Consider the following 18,268-nt stretch of genomic DNA (forward strand, 5'->3'; position numbering starts at 1 on the left):
TGCCTCGGGCCATTCTGGTTGACCTGGAACCCGGAACCATGGACAGTGTCCGCTCAGGGGCCTTCAGACATCTTTTCAGGCCTGACAATTTCATCTTTGGTCAGAGTGGGGCCGGCAACAACTGGGCCAAGGGTCACTACACGGAGGGTGCGGAGCTGGTGGATTCGGTCCTGGATGTCGTGCGGAAGGAGTGTGCAAACTGCGACTGCCTGCAGGGCTTCCAGCTGGCCCACTCGCTGGGGGGCGGCACAGGCTCCGGCATGGGCACGCAGCTCATCAGCAAGGTGCGTGAGGAGTATCCCGACCGCATCCTGAACACCTTCAGCGTCGTGCCCTCGCCCAAGGTGTCAGACACGGTGGTGGAGCCCTGCAACGCCACGCTGTCCATCCACCAGCTGGTGGAGAATACGGATGAGACCTACTGCATCGACAACGAGGCTCTCTACGACATCTGCTTCCGCACCCTCAAGCTGGCCACACCCACCTACGGGGACCTCAGCCACCTGGTGTCGGCCACCATGAGCAGGGTCACCACCTCCTTGCGCTTCCCGGGCCAGCTCAACGCTGACCTGCGTAAGCTGGCCGTCAACATGGTGCCCTTCCCCCGTCTGCACTTCTTCACGCCCGGCTTCGCCCCCCTCACAGCCCGGGGCAGCCAGCAGTACAGGGCCCTGACCGTGCCCGAGCTCACCCAGCAGATGTTCGATGCCAAGAACATGATGGCTGCCTGCGACCCACGCCACGGCCGCTACCTGACGGTGGCCACCGTGTTCCGGGGCCGCATGTCCATGAAGGAGGTGGACGAGCAGATGCTGGCCATCCAGAGCAAGAACAGCAGCTACTTCGCGGAGTGGATCCCCAACAATGTGAAGGTGGCCGTGTGTGACATCCCGCCCCGCGGCCTCAAGATGTCCTCCACCTTCCTCGGCAACAGCACGGCCATCCAGGGGCTGTTCAAGGACATCTCCGAGCAGTTCACGGCCATGTTCCGGCGCAAGGCCTTCCTGCACTGGTACACGGGCAAAGACACGGACGAGATGGAGTTCACCGAGGCCGAGAGCAACATGAACGACCTGGTGTCCGAGTACCAGCAGTACCAGGACGCCACGACCGAGGAGGAGGGCGAGATGTACGAAGACGACGAGGAGGAGTCGGAGGCCCAGGGCGCCAAGTGAAGCTGCTTGCAGCTGGAGTGAGAGGCAGGTGGCGGCCGGGGCCAAGGCCAGCAGTGTCTGACCCCCAGAGCCACCTTGCTGCCGACACCGTACCCTGCTTTCCCCTCGCCCTAGGGCTCCCTTGCCGCCCTCTTGCAGTATTTACGGCCTCATCCTCCCCATCTAGGCCACGTGTAAGCTGCTTCTGTATCTGTCTTATTGCAGCTCCAGGCCTGACGTTTTACGGTTTTGTTTTTTACTGGTTTGTGTTTATATTTTGGGGGATACTTAATAAATCTATTGCTGTCAGAAAAAAAAAAGTAATGCAATTTGGCCATTTATATCAAAACATTAAAAATGTTCATCCCTCAGACCCAGGCATTCAGTCTCAGCAATGTTTCCTAGAGAAATCTGAAATACAAAAGTCACAAAGCTCAATGCAAGAAAATGATATCGTCTTGCTAGTTACAAAAGTGAAAAATTGAAAACAATTTCAATTTACAATATATGGAACTGATTAAGGAAATACAACAATGTGATACAACATTGGACAGGCTCTAAAACAGTGTTTAACCAGAATTATTAAACATTCATTTTGTAGTATGAAGTGAATATAGCAATGTAATACAACATTGTGTAGACTCTAACACGGTGTTTATTCAGAAGTTGTTTTTTGTTTTTGTTTTTGTTTTTTGACAGGGTCTCACTCTGTTGCCCAGGCTAGAGTGCCGTGGCATGATCATGGTTCACTGCAGCCTTGACTTCCCCAGGCTCAGGCAATCCACCTGCCTCAGTCTTCTGAGTAGCTGGGACTACAGGCATGCACCACCAATCTTGTATGTTTTTTGTTTTTTTTTTTTCTATTTATTTGTAGAGATGGGATTTCACCATGTTTCTCAGGCTGGTCTTGAACTCCTGAGCTCAAGTGACCTGCCTGCCTTGGCCTCCCAAAGTGCTGACATTACAGGCATGAGCCACTGTGCCTGGCCTATTCAAAATTCTAAATGTTTACTTTGTAGTGTAAAATACATGTGGTAAATTTATTTTAATATGGATCCTACAAAATTTCATATACAGTATCAATCTCAAAGACACTTAAAGGTTTTTTTTTCAAATAATAGGAAATTGAATGAAAAGGAATAAAGCAAAATGTCGACTGGTTGTCACCAAGTAACAACTGTGTGTTATTTATTTTCATTCATATATTCCTAAATTTTCTAAAAGGTTTATAATGTTTTGAAATTTTTTTAATCTTTATTTTAAGGAAATCAACTTTTATAGTTTAGAGTGGGTAAATTTGATTTAATATGTTCCTTTTGTCAGGAATATTTGCAATCTAAACACACTCTAAACTTTGGCTTTTCTCTTGTACCATCCTGTTGCCATTTACCAAACTATAATATTCACAGCAAATGTGTTTATTATTGCTTCAATCCTCATTGATTGTATCCTATGGATTATGCACCTATTTAATCCTCATACAGAGTATACTCTGTAAAGTATGCTGTCTGACACTGAAGGTCAGAAAGTTTGAGTTGCTTGCTCAGGATACCAAAGGTCATCAGCAGAGGCTGCTTGATACTGCCAGTACTTTTCAGATAGTCACTCTATCAGGGCTTTAGTCCACAGTACTCCTGTGGATGATAACTCTACCTGGGGATTGTTCTCCTTTTCCTTGAGCCCTCCTGTCTTAGTCTGTTCTGTGTTGCTATAACAGAACACCATACCCTGGGTAATTTATAAAGAGAAGAAATTTATTTGGCTCACAATTATGGTGGCTGTGAAGTCCAAGAGCATGGCACCAGCATCTCTGCTTTCACGTTGCATCATCCCATGATAGAAGGTGGAAGGGCAAGCTAGCACAAGAAACAGAGAAGGGAGGGGGCCAAACTTGATCCTTTTACCAGAAACCCACTCCTGCAATAACAGCATTAATCCATTCACGCAGGCAGAGCCCTCATGACCTAATCACCCCTCAAAGCACCCTCCTCTTAATATCATCGCAATGGCAATTAAATTACAACATGAGTTTTGGAGGCAATATTCAAGCCACAGCACTTCTCAAGAAGGGCACCAGCAGGATATGCTTGTGATCGCTCTGAATCTCCGTCGGGTCAGAGCATGGAATGAAGGTATCTGGTTTACTCAAGCATCCCTCCCACAGCCTGAGGTCACAAGATTGGATTTACTGTTCCCATCACTGAAAAGCAGAGGAATCCTTGTAGAAGTGCATCTGCCTTCACAGGACCACACCAGGAGCAGGAATTGTAGAATCCACCTCTGTTCTCCCAAGAGAGAAGGAGAAGGAGGGAAGGAGCACATTTGGCAACTGAGAGCATTCAACAGAAACTGTTCCTTGGAGATCCTATGGGGCAGGCAATGGAAGGGACACTAATTTCCATCTGGAAAAGATATGGCCAGAGCTCTGACTTCAAACTCTGGAAGGAAGGTGGGAGCTGACCCCTATTGAGGATCTTCTTGGCACCAGATGCCGGGCTGGGTATTTAATTCTAGTCAATTTATTGAGGGAATGAGACTCCAAAAGGGGTGACAGAGATGGAGCTGAACCGAGACTCTTCCTCTTATCCAGTCACATACTGAGACCCTGCATTGCCGTTGGAAGCTATTTGCCTTTCTTCTCAGTGCTCTGGGTGTCTTTTGCGTGCTCTCTCTCTATCTTTCTTTCAGTAACTTCAGACTAGAGAATGGGGTACCAAGGTCACTGATAAGGCAGCCCAGGGCCTGGGGGTAAATTTTAGTGCGTCGGCAGTCCTCAATACTCACACAGATCATCTTCTTCATGATGATGAAGCACCATCAGGAGCTTACCATTTGGAGAGACAGGATGGCTTAACCCTGAATCTCTGCCTGACTGGGGTCTTATACCCTGGGGATTTTATAGTGTAAGCTCAGGAAGGGGATTCTCATGCCTGAGCAGACAGAATGCCCTAATTAAGAATGATGGCCAGTTTGGACAATCTCCCTGAATCCCACCGACAAAAGAAACAATGGCTTCCCAATGACATGGGTCTCAAGATGGACTTGGGCAGAGCAGGAACATGCAGGGGGGTTGGTGGTCTTCCAGGGGGCAGGGATAAAGCCCCCAGCAGGAGGAAGGGCCCCCCAAGGCTCTCCTTCCTATCTCTATCTCTGGTCAGTAGGAGACTGAGTCATTCACTTAGCCAAGGACTAGACAATTAAAGCACAGAACAGATCCAAGCGTAAGTATAAATCTATTATATGGTAAAGTCATATTATAAGTCAGTGAGGAAAGGACGAGTTCCTTAAAAAAATATTGACACATCTGGTTATCCATTTTTAAAGAAAATAAAGTTAAATTCCTATCACATACCATGTACAAAATTTCCAGAGAGATTGAATATCTAAATGTAAATAAATAAAGAAATACACACACACACACACATTATATTATAAGTAAATGTTGTGTAACCTTACAATGAGGATTTCTACTTAAATAAAATAGGAAACCTAGGCCAGGTGCAGTGGCTCATGCCTGTTATCCCAGCATCGCTTGAGCTCACAAGTTTGAGACCAGTCTAGGCAACGTGGCAAAACTCTATCTCAAAAAAAAAAAATTAGCCAGGCGTGGTGATGTGCGCCTGTAGTATCAGCTATTCAGGAGGCTGAAGTGGGAGGATGGCTTGAGCCCAGGAAGTGGCAGTTGCAGTGAGCCAAGATCCCGCCACTGCACTCCAGCCTGGGCAATAGAGCCAGACCTTGTCTCAAAAAACAAACAAACAAATAAAACAAAACAAAAAACAGGAACTCTAGAGCCCATAAAGAGAAAAACTAACTTGATAAATTTGGTTACATAAACTTTTTAAACTCCTGATTTTTTAAGCCATTAAACAGTTTTTTACTAGACTAGAAGAAAATAATTGCAATACTTAAAATAGACAAAGGTTTATATCCCTGATATGAAAACTTTATGAAATTAATAATAAAAAGACAACTATAATACAGATAAAGGGCACGGGCAAATAACAGAAGAGATTATACAAATGGACAATAGCATATTACAAGACAACAGTGTTAGGATAATGCAAATTAAAATTCATCAGTTTAGCAAATGTTTAAAACGTTGGTACCAACAGTCTAATGTTGATGACACTATAAATTGCTACAGTGATTTTGAGAATTAACCTGGCAGTTACTGCTGACATTTTAATCTGGATACCCTTGGATGCCGCTTCTGGAAAAGTCCAGGGATCATAATCGAAACATTAAGTTACTCTTACATCACAAGCATGCCCTGATCAGAACAGACACTGACCACAATAACCAACAAGATTGTACCATTCTTAAAAATAGATGTATATGAGTATGCTCCTTGTACAGTTATTTACGTTAGCAAACAAACATCAAACCTGGAAACGATCCAAAATTTCATCTATAGGGAGAAGAATTAATAAATTATGAAGGATCATCAATCTGGAACCACTGCAGCTCTTTAAAAAAGAAAAAGAAGGTAAAACTACTATTATTGACCTGGCAGGATGTCTACTATAGCCGTAAAAACAAACAAACAAACAAAAAAAAGTTTAGAAAATAAAAATAAACAAAGGACGTAATTCAATTGCAGCTGCTTCAAACTGAGATGGTAATAACAGCAATTACTTAAGTACAGTGTAATTATGTCTTCCTGGGGGTTGGTTACATCTTGGCAAAATTTATCACGGCAAGAATTGGTTTTGGCTTCTGGGGTTGGAGCCTTAGATTGGAGATAGAAAAAAACCTCAAAGGAAGCATTCTTGTCCAGAAGCTAAAGTGATTCCCACCCCCGTCTTCCCTGCTACAAAAGGTCATGGCTTTGGGGGGCACTGAGGTCCAGCATCAACCCTTAAGTTTCTTTTTCCTATAAGGAAAAGCACAGGAGTCTCATGCTAGCACTTTAGAGAACCAAGCATGTGGATCTACAGTTCCAGGGAAGTCCCTGACTCGGGGACACCCTTCTCCTGAAATCCCCACACTCAGTCAGGGCCCTGTCATTTGTTCCTATGGCCCCCAATTCTCTTCTTGGTGGCACATACCACAAGGGTCATTTATGTTAGGATATGTACCTCTTTTTCCCTCATGAGACTCTCAGGGGGTCACCATCATCCCCAGCACCTAGACAGTGCCCAGAGCTTTGCATATACAGGGTAAATATTTACCATGAATAAATGAAATTAGTAAGGGGCTACAAGAACCCAAGATGACTGAAGAGATATTCCAAGAAATGATCAAATGACAGCCAGAGTGTCGGTCACTCAGCTGGTGCCAAATGCCTAATAAAAATTAACTCCCTCTGTCCTTACCACAGCCCTATTAGGTGGCCACATTTATTGTGCTCACTTTACGATGGGGAAATAGGAGCATAGAGGTTGGGCAACTTTCCAAAGTCACACCATGAGTGTTTCCGCAGCAAGGGGTTGAACCCAAAGCTGTCTGGCTCCAGAGGTCTTGTTCTTAACCACAGTGGGCTGCTGCCTCTTCTCCCTAAGCTAGTGCATCCTGGAGGTCCTCAGAATGACTTGAACTGGCCAGAGGGTCAACGTCTGCTGAAGGAATGAATGGGCAATGAATTTCTAGGAACCTGGGGCCCTGGGGTCTGGGAAGGCAGTTGCCTCCCCAAGGGAATGAACACAGGGCCAGTCCGCTCTCCTTCTGTGTGGGCCCCTGGACACTGGTCTGACATTGTCCAGACACCAAAGCACATCCGCATAGCATGCATCAAACAAATGGAGACCTGCTAATAAGGAAATGGCTAAGACAGGAAGCCATGACCAGAGTGCATGCTTCATACTTCCAGCCCCGCATTGGACAATGGAAGAGCAATTACTCCTCCACCTCTTCACCTGTACAGAGAAGACTTACCTAGAAGTTCCAAGGCCTTCCTGCCAGCTTGGCAACCCTTCTTCCAGAGTGTTCCCAGGCTGGGTGGGGATGGGAAGAGCCACAAGGAGCACAGCAGGATGATAGAGACATGGGCAATGCTGGCACTGCCACCCTGGCCAGGAGAGCTCACTGTGGAACACTTTCTCATTGTTTACTGGGGAAGAGGAGGTTGGCTTGGAATTCATTTTGATTTCCATTTTGATTTGTTTTTGTAAATTCTCTTTGCTGTCCCAATTTAAACAAAAAAGAAAATGGAGAGAAGGGGAGTTTTTAATCAAATGGATTTTCACTTGAGTTTTATCATGAACATGGAACTGCTTTGAAAGGTGAGGCCAGCTGGGCTTCTGGGTCGGGTGGGGACTTGGAGAACTTTTCTGTCTAGCTAGAGGATTGTAAATGCACCAATCAGTGCTCTGTGTCTAGCTAGAGCATTGTAAATGCACCAATCAGCCTTCTGTAAAAATGGACCAGTCAGCATTCTGTAAAATGGACCAATCAGCAGCACTCTGTAAAATAGACCAATCAGCAGGACATGGACAGGGGCCAAATAAGGGAATAAAAGCTGGCCATCTGCTCCAGCAGCGACAACCAGTCCATTTCCACCGGGAGTTTTGTTCTTTTGCTCTTCATAATGAATCTTGCTGCTGCTCACTGTTCGGGTCCACGCCACATTTAAGAGGTGTAACACTCACAGCGAGGGTCTGCGCCTTCACTCCTGAAGTCAGCAAGGCCTTGAACGCACCTGAAGGAACAGATTCCGGATGTCCACCTTTAAGAGCTGTAACACTCACCGTGAGATCCGCGGCTTCATTCTTGAAGTCAGCGAGACCAAGAACCCACCAGAAGGAATAAATTCCGGACACAGCTTGATTTTGTCTTTGGTGAGAATTAAGAAGGGTCACATCCACTGATGACCAGTGGGGGTGTAGATTTACACTGGCGGTGCCCAGTGGTACCCAATGAGCCACAATTACTCTCACTGTGGAGCTTCCTTCAGTGGAACCAGAGAGCAGGAAGGGAGCTAACTAGGAGACCTCAGCCTGTGGAAATCAAATTGCCATGTGAGCCCTCCTGTTAGCCAGCAGCAGTGCTGGCTGCCTTCTCACACTGCCACTTGCCAGCCAGAATGCAGGGGGAACCGTGGGTTTGAGCTAAAACTTGCTTGCTAGTGAATGTTAGCACGGGTAATTTTTGGTTAGGAGACTTTTGGTTTCCATGATGACTTGTTTGATATCTTTGAGATTCAGCAAGCCCCAATTCAAATTAGACTTAAAACCTATCAGTGCAAGTCAGACAGCAGTGATTACTCTGCTTGTTGAGACCTGGGGACATCCGTTTGAATTCAGTCCGCACCCCATGAACGAGCCTAGCTCAATGCCAGGAAGTTTGTGAATTCCTGGGGCCTTCTAGTCTCATGTTTACATTTGCTGCCAGAAACCAGATCCTGTGAAGTTAGTTCAGTTTAGTGATCTTCTCACCAAGCTGCAGGGGCCATCCTGTTCTGTACCATGGTGATAAGGCACAGAGCACACCCTCTTTTTACCTTCAAAGAAAGAAGCCAGACATTGATACAGGATACTGTGTATGCAGCAGACTCTCCTGAAGGTTTGAGGAGACAGAATATTGATATCTCAGATCCGCAAACTTAACAGAACAGCACCTTGGGGATCACCATGACCCAGGCAGAAGGCAGAATTTGTTTTTTAATCAAATCACCAATTAATGACTGAAAGCAGTGTCTCCTGGCACAAGAAATTATTATTCCTCTAGGCCGGAAACAACATGAAACAGAGGAAAGTTATTTACAAAAATTGGCTGAATGTGCAAATTATGCTTCCCCATGAATAGCAAAGTAATTAAAACCATTTTAAGAAAGTGAACTACTTTCTTAAAACAGCATGCCGAAAAGGGTCCAGAGTTCAAGATTTTGAAAACAAAGTTGGTACTTGAATTCACAGATTGAAGCTAACTAGAAGTCAAAGAAAAGACACACTAAATTGTGAGAAGGAGCAGGGATCACAGCCAGGTGCAGAACAAAGTCTGAGCGTGCCTGACCTTCCCTGGAAGTCTCGCCCGTGTCACCTGCCCACTGGGTGTTTCCTCTTTTGATCATGCATTCTTTTGACCTTCTGTTGTTACAATGTTTTCTCCTTGAGAACTTTAACTGGCCAGAAATAAGAATCCAATTTTGAAAAGACCAAGCTACTTTCATTATGACACTGCAGTTAAGCAAATATTACCCAAATTTGGACAGCCTTGTCCAAATTTGTTTTATATTGTTTTATATTTAACAATATAAAACAAAGTGTCCCATTTAAAAATTGGTAAAACCTTATAATCAATATGCATTAAAAATTTTTAGTATCACATCATTATTAATGGCAAAAATGTCCATTTATAAATAACAGAACTTTAGTTGATTGTATTTATTCTTCCATCCTGGGATTTGGGGTTTTTTCAATTTTATTTTTTGAGTTTGTTTTTAATTTTTTTTTTTTTTTTAGTCCAGAAAGAGACCTTGTTGCCACCCTCTGCGTACTCAGTCAAGGAACCCCAGTCTGTGCAGAAAGGGGCCACGGACAGTGGCTGTCCACCCAGGACGGGCCCAGGAAAGGAGTTGATGTCCTGAAACAGTCCCTGCCCCTTTCCTGAGTGTTGGGGGATGGTGGGAACAATGACCATGTGGCTCCTAACAAAGGGCATCTGCCTCTGGGGGTGTCCTGGGGCATGGCTTACTGAGGGCTTACTGATTTTTAAAAATTCAGATTTCTGCCAGGCACGGTGGCTCACGCCTGTAATCCCAGCACTTTGGGAGGCCGAGGCGGGCGGATCACCTGAGGTCAGGAGTTCAAAACCAGCCTGGTCAACATAATGAAACCCCATCTGTACTAAAAATACAAAAAAAATTAGCTGGGTGTGGTGGCATATAATCGCTGTAATCCCAGCTACTCGGGAGGCTGAGGCAGGAGAATCGCTTGAACCGGGGAGGCAGAGGTTGCAGTGAGCCGAGATTGTGTCAATGCAGTTCAGCCTGGGCGATAAGAGCCAGACTCCGTCTCAAAAAAAAAAAAAAAATCAGACGTCCAGCTTTTCATGAAAGAATCCAAAGTTCTGGCCACACGCTGGACAACTATAGCCAGAGCTGAGCACCTGCTGCCCTGGGAATAGGCACGTGCCCTCCAGGTGGTGAATGACCCACTTCTCTCACCAGCTTCAATTGTGTCCATCTAGGACACTTGGAACTCTTCCAGGCTGCTGCACTCACCAATGGCACCTTCCTGGCCCCATGGGCATTTGAGTTTGTACTCCTGGCCAGGACCTAATGCTGCAGACCAGGTGACTTACTGGGTTCTTGCCCTAAAGGAGGAGCTGAAGCCATAAGCGCAGACCTCTAATGTGGGTCAGAGACACTGTGGAGAGAGGGCAGCAGGCCCAGGGTCTTGATGGTCCCGCCCCTGGACTTATTAGGCCCCCCTCTGCATAGTTCATAGTGGCAGTGATACCTAATGGCAGTATGTCACCTAAACCTTCCCACTCATGCTGCACCCACTGCCATTCAGCCTCAGGGCCATCCTAATCTTAGCTCCAGGCTCCTCTCTCACATGGGACTCTTCCAGCTCTGACTTTTGCTTCCATGAAGAACTGGCTCCCAAGTCCTGGCTCCCCATCCAGGACCCAGGTTCCAGTCCTCTCCCCAATAGAGGTCACCTTGGGTCTGGTGGCCTACCCCATTTCTTACAACACACGCCCCACACCAGCCTTGGGCCAGCCACCTCCTTTGTGCCACAGAATGGCTGTCAGGGAAGACCCTGCCTGTGTGCCCCAACCTGTGGGCAAGGCAAGTCCTAGGGCTCTGCCCACCAAGAATAGCAGACGCAGCTAGGGAAAGGCAGGCTTTGAGATGCACGTGTGATGCTGACCCCCCGCCCAGGTCACCCCAATACCCATCTGCCTGATTCTCCTCTGTTGCCCCACAGGGCCCCAGAGGATGCTGAGCTGCACATTTGACAGGCTGTGTGTCCATGGATGACCTGAATTCCAGGGCCACGAGGAAAGGCCTGTTGTGTTGGGCCCCCAGGAAGCCAAGCCAGGCTGGCTACCCTGGGATCTTCAAGGGAGAGCAGCCTAGCTTGTACAGATCCCCTCCATGGGCCAGGCCCTAGAAATTTCACAAAAAAATTATCCTTTTTTACAGCAACTCATGAGAGAGACCATGAGGATACCATTTTACAGATGAGAAAACTGAGAGTGGAGGAGGTGATGCAACCAATGAGTGACAGAACACGGACATGAAACACGTCTTGGCAACTCCAGTACCCAAGATTTCTCCGTGTCAGCTGTCAGCCTGCCTGGCTCACAAAACCTTCATCCCCAGTGTAGGAAGGACTGATAGGCAAGTTCGGGGCTTCTCTCTCACAGGGCCCTTGTGTGTGCCCACCCTTCACACACACATACCCATTCACACATACATACATACATACACCTGCACACACAAACACCTATAGGGGTCCACACACATGCATGCAAATACACAAACACCCTGCATATCCACACATACACACAAGCATATTCACACATATATACTTGCACCTGCATACAAACACACACATAGACACAAACACCCATGATATCCACACACACACACAAACATGCACATACACACAAATACTCATACACAAACACCCTACATATTCACACATACAAACACCTGCACTCACACAAACACCTTCCATATCCACACATCTATACATATATATTCACACACACACAAACACACACGCTCACACACACACGCAGAGCACTGGACCAGGAGCAGGAGCTGGGACTCTCGTCCCAGATCTCCCATCACACCTCTTAAGGCTTGACTTCCTCATCTGTGAGATGGGGTTGTGCTACCTGCTTCCCAGAATGTTGCACAAGCAAACATGCATGACAGCCCAGGAAGTAAGAAGGGTGTATAGGAGGAGAGGGTCCTGATTTTTGGCAGAAGTTGCCCAGGGAGTAGTGAGTGCTCCATACCTTTGCATGTGCTGTACCTTCTCTCTGGAGTTCTTTTCTCTTCTTCTCTGGCTGGTGAACTCATCCTCACCTTCCAGCTCCAACAACCACACTTTGTGTTCCTGGTGTCTCCCTGTAGTGGAATTCCTCCACCATCCTCAGTGTCCCCAGCTCCTGTGTGAGACAGGACTTCCTACACTGGTGTGGGACACGTGAATGAGGCTGCATGGCTCTTCGGAGCCTGGATGAGTCCTGACTTCTCCTGCCACAACCCAAGTCCCTTCACAGACCCACAGCACAGTCTCTCAGAGGTATCTTCTAAGGCCAGACCCTGGCCTTCCCTTTGACAGCACTGATGCAAAGCTCCTGATGTGAACAGGAGTTTAAGAACCCCAGAAGTCCCCCTAGCTTCCTGGTATAGACCTGCCAGCCTCTGCCCATCCTGCTTCATCTGCTCTGACCTTTTGCTCTCTGGTGGAGTCCTTGCCATGATGGCCTGGGCCCAGTCTGGTCTGGCCTAGGGAGGCGCTTTTCTGCCCAGGCAGCAGGGCCTGTCCTCACGCAAAGTTCAGGACACACAGAGGCACCCCATCACTCTCGAGGTAGGCCTCACACCTTGCAAGTCAGCCTCAATAAAGCAAGTATGAGGCAGGGTCCCCTTTCTGGCTTTGGGTAGGGTCTGCAGTTCCTCTTGCCATGTGGAAGCTTCTTAAATATTGTACTACAATCCTTTAAAATATTCCCTTTGTTCTACATACCATTAATAGATCAACTCTTCTACAGCTCTGCAATCACTTCTGACTTGGCAAAGCTGAGCCTGAGCTCAGGGAAGGGCTCTGCCTTCAGCCTTGTGAAGCAGAAAGATCGTGGACTCTTGCACAGGACCCCTGTTTACATTTCTCTCAAGCACAGCCTCACCTTCTCAATCCTGCTCCAGAAACACCACACAATTTCCAGTTCTGATAATGCACCCTGTTCTCTCAGTCCTGGGCTTTCCACATGCTAACCCCTTCTCAGAACCTCCCTTCCTTCACTTCAATACCTAACTGATTTCTATTCTCCTTCAAAACCCCATTCTAACATCACCTCTTCTGGGAAGCTTCTCTGACTTCTTTGAGGCCCTCCCAGGCTATCATGTCCTTCCTGATAATGGCTCCTTATAGCACTGGCCACTTATATGGAAGTGGTGCCTTTGAGCCTCTCCCACTGCACCATGAGTTTTCAATGGAAGAGTGTGTGTATCATTCATCTTTGTGTATCATTCATCTTTGTAATCCCAGCTCTGTCATCACAAGATGGAATTTAGGCATGTACCCGGTAGTTGATCATGCTCTATATTCACAGAGCCCAAACCCAAACCTAAACCAAGAAGAAAGAAGAAAATAATAGAGGCTAGTCTATAAATAACATAGACCAGGCTAATTCTTTAATAATAAAGACAATAGGGAAAATACTCCCCCAACCCTTGCTAATGCCAATGGGAAAAAAATAGAGAAATCTTTAAAAACCAAAATTGGTTATTTGAAAAGATTAACAAAATTGGCAAATCTTTATACTGACCAGAAAAAAAGAAAGATTAAAATCAGAAATGAAAAAGAAGATATTACCTCTAACTTTCAAAAATAAAAAATTATAAGTGAATACTATGAACAATTATATGTCAATAAATTAAATGACTTAGATGAACTGGAGAAATTCCTAGAAAAACACAGAAACCAAACCTGACTAAAGAAGAAATAGAAATTCTAAAGAAACCTTTAACAACTAAAGAGATTAAATTAGTAATCCAACAACTAACTGCAAAGAGAAAGCCAAGCCCCAATGGCTTCATTGGTGAAATTAAACATTTAAAGAATAATTTGCATTTTAAAAATATTTGCATTTAAAGGAGCTTTTAAAGAAAAATGATTATCAATTCTTCACAAACTTGCAAAAAAGATAAGCATAAACACTTCCCAACTCATTCTATGGGGCCATTATTATTCTGATACTGAACTTAGACAAAGATATCACAAAAAAAGAACACTAACAACTAATACCTCTTATGAATATGGATACAATAATAACAAAATACTAGCAAACTAAATTCAGCAACATATAAAAAAGATTATACACAATGATCAAGTGCGGTTTATCCCAGGAATGCAGGGTTGGTTTAACATCCAAAAAATCATCAATGTAATACCATATTATTAATTGTTCTGTTAATACTATATTAATAGAATAAAAGATCAAAACCTCATAATCATCTCAATAGATACAGCAAAAAATGACAAAATACAAAACTCCTTCATAATAAAAACACTCAGAAAGAATAAAAGAGAATTTCCTCAACCTAATAAAGGGTATATACTGAAAAAGGAGCAACAACAAAAACATAGATAACATCACATTTAATGGGAAAGACAACATGCTTTCCCTCTAAGATCACAAAGGAAACAAGGATGTCTACTCACCACTTCTATTCGACATCATACTGAAGGTTCCAGCTATTGCAATTAGATAAGGGAAAAAAAGGCACCCAGATAGGAAAGAAAGACGTAAAATGGTCTCAACTGGCAGATGACATGATTTTTCTATGTAGAAAACCCTAAGCAATTCACAAAAAATTAAAATATGTAAATGAATTCAGCAAGATTTTAGTACATGAGATCAGTTTACAAAAATCAATTCTGTTTCTATACACTGTCAATGAACAAGACAAAAATGAAATTAGAAAAATAATTCCATTCACAATAACATCAAAAAATACTTAGGAATAAAGATAACAAAAGAAATCCAAATGGTATACTCCGAAAAATATAAAACATTGTTGGAAGAGGTCTTAAAAGATCAAAATAAATGAAAATACCTATCATGTTTTTGGACCAGAAGACTTATTGTTAAAGATAGAAATATCCCAAAGTTAATCTATAAGTTCAATGCAATCTCTATCAAAATCCCAGATGACTTCTTTGCAGAAATTGACAAGGCAATCCTCAAATTTTTATGGAAAATCAAGGAATACAGAATAGCCAAAAGAATCTTGAAAAAAGAACGAAGCTGGAGGACTCACATTTTCCACATTCAAAACTTACTAGAAAGCTACAGTAATCTAAACAGTGTGATATTAACATAAGAACAGGTCAGTGAAATAGAACTGAGAGTCCAGAAATAAATCCATAATCTATCTACATACACTTATTTTCAATTTACTTTTTTTTTGAGATGGAGTCTTGCTCTGTTGCCCAGGCTGGAGTGCAGTGGTGCTATCTCGGCTCACTGCAACCTCCACCTCCCTGGCTCAAGCAATTCTCCTGCCTCAGCGTCCTAAGTAGCTGGAATTATAGACACGCACCACCACACCTGGCTAATTTTTGTATTTTTAGTAGATATGGAGTTTTGCCATGTTGCCCAGCTGTTCTCAAACTCCTGAGCTAAAAGTGATCTGCCTGCCTTGGCCTCCCAAAGTGCTGGGATTACATGCGTGTGAGCTACCATGCCCAGCTGTATTGTCAATTAATTTTTAACAAGAGTGCCAAGACCGTTCAATGGGGGAAATAATAATCAAATAATCTCTTCAACAAATGGTGCTGGACAATCCACATGCAAAAGAATGAAGTTGGACTCCCATCTTACACCATATAGAAAAATTAATTCAAAGCGGGTCAACAACCTACATATAAGAGCTAAAGCCACAGAACTCTCAGAAGAAAACATAGGAGTATATCTTCATAATTTTAGATTTAGCAATAGAGTCTTAGATATGATACCAGAAGCATGAACAACAAAAGAACAAATAGATAAATTAGACTTCATAAAAACAGTAAACTTTTGTACATCAAAGAAAATTACCAACAAAGTAAAAAGACAACATACATAATAGGCTGCAAATCATACATCTAATAAAGGTCTGGTATCCAAAGTATTTAAAGAACTCTTACAACTCATCAGCAAAAACACACAACTCAATTTTAAAATGGGCAAACAACTTGAATAGACATTTCTCCAAAGAAAATATACAAATGCCAACAAGCGCATGAAAAGATGCTCAACATTTTTAGTAATTAGGGAAATGCAAATCAAAATTGCAATGAGGCACCAATTCACACCCACTGTATATATATGTAATAGGTGGATGGATAGATATAATATTTATATATAATTATTTATAATATGCATATATGATAATGTTATTATGTGATAAATTATATAATACATATATAATTTATTGATTTGAGACAGGATCTTGCTGTGTTATCCAGGCTGGAGTGCAGTGACACCATCACAGCTCACTGCGGCCTCAACCTCCCAGGCTCAAGTGATCCCCCACCTCAGCTTCCTGAGCAGCTAAGAGGTACTACAGGCAGGCACAACCATGCCCTGCTAATTTCTTAATTTTTTTGTAGAGACAGGATCTCACTGTGTTGCGCAGGCTGGTCTCAAATTCCTGGCCTCAAGCTATCCTCCCAAAGTGCTGGCATTACAGGCATGAGCCACTGCACCTGACTTAGGATGGATATATTTTTTTCAATGGAAAATAACAAGGGCTAACAAGAATGTAGAAAAATTAGAACCCTCAAACATTGTTGGTGAGAATGTAAAATGGTGCAACTGCTGAGAAAAGTTTAGTGATTTCTCAAAAACTTAAGTATAGAATTACAGTATGATTAAGCAATTCCACTTCTAGGTATATACCCAGAAGAATTGACAATGAGTACTCAAACAAGTACATGTATCTTCATAGCAGCACTATGCACAATAGCCAAAAGGTGGAAAAACCCAAATTTCCATAACAAATGAATGGATAAACAAATTGTGATATACAATGGAATAATAGCCATAAAAAGGAATGATGTACTGATGCATGCTGGAACATGGATGAGCTACCAATTTACAGGAAACACAGAGGACAGGGGACATGTTGAATAGCACCATGAGAGTGCAGTCAGCAAAATCCAGACTATTGGAAACTCTACAGATCAAATAACCTGGGTCTTGGGAGGGGGTAGGAAAACCTGTGTATTAACCGACTTTTAAAAGATGTATTTTTATAAAATAGGTGAGATTTAATTATAGGGTGTAGGGATATATATGTGGGTAATAATTAGACTATGAAGCAAAGGAAGGGAGTGTCTACTGTAAGTCAAGGTAGTGGTGACATTGGAGAAGAGAGTGGGGAGGTGCCTCTGGGCAAAGTTCTGTTTCTTGGTCTGGGTGGTGGTTATAAAGCTTTACCCTTGTAAAAATCCATTAAGCCATTCATTTGTTTTATGTGGCTTCTTATAGCTTTGTTTATTTGCAAATAATAACCTGGTTCAGAGATTCTGATTCACAGGGTGTGAGGCACGTGCACGCACGTGCACACACACACACACACACGTATACATGCATACATATGTATCTGTCTTCCACACCAGGCTAGTGCCTGTTTGAGGAAGGTCCGTGGCTTGCCTCAATTTGGACTTCCCAGCCTCCAGAACTATGAGAAATAAATTTCTGTTCTTTATGAATTACCCAGCCTCAGGTATTCTTTTATAGCAACACAAAACAAACCAAGACAGCTGCTATCTCTCTCCTACTGACCTATGAGCAGGGCATGCTTTGTTTCTCTCATTGCATTCAGCACCTAGTACACAGTAAGTGCTCTGTAAATGCTGATGAGGCTGGGCTGATACACAGGTGGACTGACAGTGGGCATGCCAGACAAGATCCAGTGGCCCCTGAAGCAGTCAACTTACCCACAGCAATGCTGGAGGGCTGTGAACTTCCCAGTCTCACTGAGGACCACAGGAGCATTCCACCTGTACTGGGCAGTAAAATCCAGAACGCCAGCTGCAGACATTCCACTTAGAGTCATGCCAACATCCTCTCTGGGCCCCACTAGCTTAAGACAGAGTCACAGACACAGGCATCCAGAATTAAGAGTCCATCTCAGCCCTGAGGCTGATTTCTCACTACACGACTGACCCTGAGAGAAACTTCCGGGACTGCAAAAGGCAGCCAGAAACACTGGGAGAAGGGAGGGAAGAAAGTGCCTCTGAAATAGACAGAAACACTAACGCACCACCAGTGCCTCTTTCAGACATAAGCCAGTCCAGCTCCCCATGGGCTGGCCCAGGATCACACAGGACACTACAAACCAGGTCTCTGCCCAAGAACCAGGCTGTAGGGGCCACCAGAGCCTCACTGGAACAGGTTAATGCAGAATACAGTCATGTAAGTCCAAACGGAGCTAC

The 18,268-nt window shown here is 44.1% G+C and overlaps 1 protein-coding gene across 1 annotated transcript; it reads left to right on the forward strand.

Annotated features, from left to right (window-relative positions):
* The first annotated feature begins 8 nt into the window (after window positions 1-8).
* LOC116464297 (tubulin beta-3 chain) lies at window positions 9-1,297 on the forward strand. Its single transcript, XM_032147570.2, has one exon. The coding sequence runs from the start codon at window positions 39-41 to the stop codon at window positions 1,173-1,175; it is 1,137 nt and encodes a 378-aa protein (XP_032003461.1). The 5' UTR covers window positions 9-38; the 3' UTR covers window positions 1,176-1,297.
* The last annotated feature ends 16,971 nt before the right edge of the window (window positions 1,298-18,268 follow it).

This window comes from Hylobates moloch, unplaced genomic scaffold (genome assembly GCF_009828535.3).
Source record: "Hylobates moloch isolate HMO894 unplaced genomic scaffold, HMol_V3 SCAFFOLD_379, whole genome shotgun sequence".
Taxonomy (NCBI): Eukaryota; Metazoa; Chordata; class Mammalia; order Primates; family Hylobatidae; genus Hylobates; species Hylobates moloch.

Coding starts and splice junctions, on each gene's coding strand:
- LOC116464297 (XM_032147570.2), top strand. CDS start 39: ATGGACAGTGTCCGCTCAGGGGCCTTCAGACATCTTTTCAGGCCTGAC.